The following is a 5,467-nucleotide window of genomic DNA, read 5'->3' as shown; positions in this document are numbered from 1 at the left end:
TAAATAACAATAAATTAATGTGAAAATTTAAAAAAGTGTCGACGTGAGCAGTTTCTGCGCAATATTTTTGTATTTTTACGAAAAGTTTTTTGTTCGGCACGAAAACTCTACCCATGATCGGATTCTGTAGACATTTCTGAAGAAGAAACGGCCCGGTAAAAGCGTCGGAACGATATACATTTCGAGTAGATCGAGAAAATGTTCGACGGCAACATGTACACGACGTTTTGCCGCCATGAGCTTCGCTGCTCGCTTCTCTCTGTCTGACAGGGCCGAAACTACGCGTAATCGACACCGATGGAGAGATCCAATGGGGCATCCACTTTTCGTAAATAATATTTGAATTTTGTTTAGTACTTCAATGTTCTGTTTTTTTTTACATACTTCTGTGGATAATAATCACCAAACTGTGTTATATTTCACACAAAAAATCACACCAGAGTATTTGGAGTTGGTAACTCCTCTATCTTTCAACACCAATTAGAACTTTCTAACGTTTTTACTTTTCTCTTGCAATACCTCATTTTTGTCGAAAATTTTGGGTTTTTACAAAAGTTCGTTTATTTAAAAAACTGAGGGTGATGGAGTAATTCGGTTTACGGATTCTTGTTCAGGGAGTGAAGCTCTACAAGAATTTCATAGTGGCTATAGGAACCCAAAAATCGTGTCGGACAGTGTAAAAGTATGCCAAGTCTGCCCAAAGTATGCCAAATTTATAAAATTATATGCTTATCCATCGCTCGAAATTAATTTATATAAAAGTCACAAAATATATAGGAGCCTACTACCTTTTTTAGCTTAATTTTGCGAAATTGTTTAAATATTTCGTAATAGCGATACCTTCCATTTAATAAATTATTTAAACAACGATGAGAATAGAAACTGAAAAGAATTAATGGCCGGGATGTGTGTTAAAATCGTATCAAATGTTCGAGTCATTATTAAAAGTACGGCTGTTCGTTGTTTAATCAATGACGTAATTGTAGCAAGTATGAACGTAATGAGATAAATTAAACGGCGTGTAATTATTTCACGTGAAAAGCCGCCGAACCGAAAAGCGTAATTTAAAATAAATAGAGGGACCGAAGATTTAAATATTGGTGAGGAAAATTCCGCTGGGGAATTAAATTAGCTCGTAGGAAATTTATTACAGGGAGTTGTTGGCTAATTAGCCGGCTGAACAACGTGATTGTATCATCAAATTTTTCATTTTATTTGATCTCGCAGAGCGTACAGAAGCATTACATCGGAATCTACTTTTAGAGTCCTACAGATCGTTCGTCATCGCGTTCGCTGTAGAGTCATCAGAAAATCCAACGTGTATTGCTCATCTGCGATACAGAGAATGAGCCGAAATTAAATTTCGCAGTTTCACCAGGCTGGCTGAAATAAATCTACACATTGTTGGAATTATTATTCTCGCATCGGATAACGAATTTTTGCAATGTTAATTTAATTCCCTCTTTTAATGTCCCCGTCTATTTAATATCCTTAATAATTATTATTTAATAATCCCAGAAACTTCAATAAAAATCACTCAGGATTAATGAAATAAAGTTTTGAATTATTTTGTTTCACATGAATTGCTAAAAGTCCACATTTTGAATCCCCTAGGCGCTGTTGCCAGCACATAAACCAATAATTCCCTAGCCTTAAACTGCCACGGATTCGTGAAAGGTCGTTTAATATTTTTTGATTTTGCCCGAGCCCCATGAATCATGCGTTTAATTAAACATCTTATAGAAGAAGAGAAGAAATTTTAATTTTGTAGTGTAAGAAATACGTCGTGCTGCAAAAGTATCCAAACGTAACCTCACATTTACTAGATTCAGAGCTAAAAAATCAACTTTTCGTTTGAATAAAGATTAAAATAGATATTTACTGTATAGATGGACTTATAAAAATAACATTTTCACTAGACCACCACTCTGTCCCCAAACATTCTATTTATAAATCAAATCTATAGCTTGCCACACACTGAATATCCAGAGACAAGCCAGCAATTTATGAAACACAAAATTTCCTGGACTGAAAAACTGAAAAATCTCAAGCTGAAAAACCATTAATTTACTTAAGCTTCTGTCACGAAGGAATCCCAATATTATAATGTCTGAAACTGTTAAACATAACCTCACATTTTTTACACCTGAAGCTAAAAAGGAAATCAACTTTTCATTTGAATATGGGTCCAAACAATTCTGCTCTACATAGTAAAAAATCCCCTAGAATTTAATATCGTAAGTAACCTGCACTGTTATGAATTTATAATCCAATAATTCTCTAGTTTGCCACTTTGCGAATCCCTGTGGATAGCCACCAATTCATAAAACAAGAATTCCCCAAACTGCTAGGCTCAGAATTGAAAATTTTTCCTTCTCAACCCTACGAACTATCAATTTACTCAAGCATCTAACTTGAAGGAATCTCGATGCAGAGTGCCGGAAACTGACAAACATAACCACACATTTCCTGAACTTGGATCTAAAAAAGTCAACCCGTCCATTTGAATTAAGTTCCAAATAATTCTGTTCTGCATTGATGCAATTATAAAACAGAATTTCCCCCAGAATTCAACATTGTGAATCTCGTAAAACCAGGTTAACAAATAAACAAAAACTTCCCTAACCTGTTTTACTGTGAATCCCCGAAAGATAGCCACCGATTCATGAAACCGAAATTCCCTAGATTCATAAAATTGCCTGAATTCATATTTCAATAGCGTTGGTTAACACTCCGAAGTCCCTAAATAATGCTCATTTAACACATTTCCTCACCTACCTCTAAGCTTTTGGGTCCTTGAGGAAACGAAAGTCAGTCATCATCTTGCCAAGGTGCATGGGATGAGTATGAGCCCTCATGTGCATGTGATGCATGTGATCAACAGGTCCTACGGCGGCAGCCCTTATCGCCTGTTGATTGCAGTTGCAGGTCATCCCTTCGCTTTGATGAGTGCAATGAGGCACCTTGACGATAGTTGGCTCAGGAACGACCACCATGGGCTTGGAGGGCACGACAACCAGTTTATCCTTGCAAACTGGGGGCACTGGGACCAGCTTAATGGTCTCGATCACCTGAGTCTGCGGTTCCACGATCCTCTCGGGCTGGGGCTGGGGCTTTACAGTGACCACTTCGGGGACTGGAGTCGGTGCTGGGACCTCGACTCTCCTTTCTACGATCTGCACCTTCGACTCCTGAGGGCAAGGTTGAGATGGCTGGATGATCTGCAGAGTCTGCACCGAAGGGACCACCTGCTGGTGCATCATCTGCTGGGGAACCACCTGTTGGGGCACCACCTGCTGGGGAACCACGAACGACTGCTGGGGCACCACGTATGCCTGAGGATGGAAAACTATTTCATAACACACACAAGCTCCGTCGGTACGAATTTTTAAGAACTATCAATTAGCGTTGAAGTTTGGAGATCGGTACTACGCCAACAGAATTCACAGTGGCGATGAAATCAACGATATGGCGGAATAGCAGAGTTGGACATTATACAAGTAGAATTTCATTTGAACAATTCGAATAAATTTTATGAATATTTTTTCGTACAGTTTGAAAATAAATTTTACGGATAAAATTTTATTCGACTAATCTTTCGAATAAATTATTCAAATATAACTTTATTCAAATAACGAATTCAAATAATGATTTGAATAAAGTTTTATTCAAATAATGATTCGCGAATAAAGTTTCTTTCAAATAATGATTCGAGTAAAGTTTTATTCGAATTATGTTACATTCAAATAATGATTCGAATAAATTCTCGAATAACGTTTCGAAGGCATCCTTTGAATCAATTTTTCGAATAAATTCTTCGAATCACCGAGAAATTAAGTGTTACTGTAACCATAAGCGATAAAAAAAACTTCGAACGCATAAGTTCTCCCTTTAAATTATACAAATAATTACAAAGACTTATGACACAAAATGGAGAATTACGTGTACATTTTCATCGATCGAAATTAACAATCGATGAATTATTTACTAAATGAGAGCTCTTACGAAAAACGAACAACTTTTGTCGAAAACTTTAAATCTCTCACGATTCTCAAGAAATAACACAAAATCAAGATACATGCAGATCATAGTGAATTTATGCGTCGAGAGAAGCATGGTAAATTAGAAAGCACGACGCAATTGCTACCTGAGGAGCCTGGAAGACTCCCAGAGACTGCACAGGCTGCGGGGCCTGCTGGAAGCTGTAACTCTGCATCTTTGGCGCCACCTGCGATTGTTGCACCACGCTCAGGCCCTGCATTTTCATCTGCGACCCATCCTGAGACACCTGCTGTCCATTTTGAGCACCTGGACGGATCTCCACGCAGAAGGACGCCTGCTTCTTCAGCCTGTCCTTCTCAGCACCCGCATCCTCCAAATGGAAATCCTTGGGACTGATCGCCGAGGATTCGGCCATCTTGGTCTCCAGTTTGCCAGCTGGCATTGCTTGCACTGCCATCGCAGCTACCAACAAACCGCACAGACATGCTGTTAACGAATTCATCGATGTAGAATCGGTTGAACAATCGTAGCGAACTGAATGCTTGGACGATTTGGCTGGCTTTTAAACCGATTTTTCGGTGTGACGACACCGCTCACGCACTTTTTTCCGGAACGCAATAGTGCTGAGCGTGCCGAATTCCGACGTAGAGCAGCACGGGCGGGGACTGGCTTCGGGAAATGAGGATGAGGGCGAGAATAAGAATAAGAATGAATCTGAGAATGAGACTGAAAATGGGACTGAGAATGGGGCTGAAAATGAGGCTGAGAATGGGATTGAGAATAGGTCTGAGAATGGGTCTGAGAATGGGTCTGAAACCGAGAATGGGACTCAGATTAGGACTGAGTGTAAGACTGTGAATGGGAGTGAGTCTGAGAATGGGGCTAAGAATGAGACTGAGACTTAGACTGAGACTTAGACTGAGGCTGAGAATGAAATTGTATGTACAATAGTCGGAACGATGGTATTTCGAGAGAGCCGCTGTTTCTGTAGTAAATAGGAGAAAGTTGAACAAGGTAATTTTACATTGCGTGTCAAGCTTAAACGTCGGGGAGTGTGATCTTTTTTCCAAGGAGTACGTCCCTGCACTTGCAAAGTACACTTTTCTGTCGAATGAACGCTGCGGTTTTATTTACTTATTGTTAGCTTGCTTCTTTACGACGGCCTGAGGAGGGTTTGTTCAGAAAGTTGAACATGTTAATGTTTACGGTGATATTTTGGAAATGTCAACGCTAGTTATACAGGGTGTTCTATTTAAGACAAGCCTCTTAAATTATCTTGTCAAGGAGTTATTATAATTTTTATCGAGTTTTCATATAATTGTAATTACTAAACTGCGGATCTTTATGCAAAATATCAATTTTCCAACACGGTTGTAAGAAATATCTACATTGTGTAAAAATAAATTGTTTCTTGGAATAGTTTTGATAAGTCGAAAACAGTGTGACACATTTTTGCCATAAATGC

The 5,467-nt window shown here is 38.8% G+C and overlaps 1 protein-coding gene across 1 annotated transcript; it reads right to left on the bottom strand.

Moving 5' to 3' along the window:
* Positions 1–2,725: 2,725 nt before the first annotated feature.
* Positions 2,726–4,474, bottom strand: LOC117228205 (uncharacterized). Its single transcript, XM_076528242.1, has 2 exons — positions 4,148–4,474; positions 2,726–3,335 (listed from the first exon to the last, which is right to left on the bottom strand). The coding sequence occupies exons 1-2, from the start codon at positions 4,457–4,459 to the stop codon at positions 2,781–2,783; spliced, it is 867 nt and encodes a 288-aa protein (XP_076384357.1). The 5' UTR covers positions 4,460–4,474; the 3' UTR covers positions 2,726–2,780.
* Positions 4,475–5,467: the final 993 nt, after the last annotated feature.

Source organism: Megalopta genalis, unplaced genomic scaffold (genome assembly GCF_051020955.1).
Source record: "Megalopta genalis isolate 19385.01 unplaced genomic scaffold, iyMegGena1_principal scaffold0185, whole genome shotgun sequence".
In the NCBI taxonomy this organism is placed as follows: Eukaryota; Metazoa; Arthropoda; class Insecta; order Hymenoptera; family Halictidae; genus Megalopta; species Megalopta genalis.
Note: the sequence above shows the minus strand (reverse complement) of the source record. Positions and strands in the feature narration are given on the sequence as shown.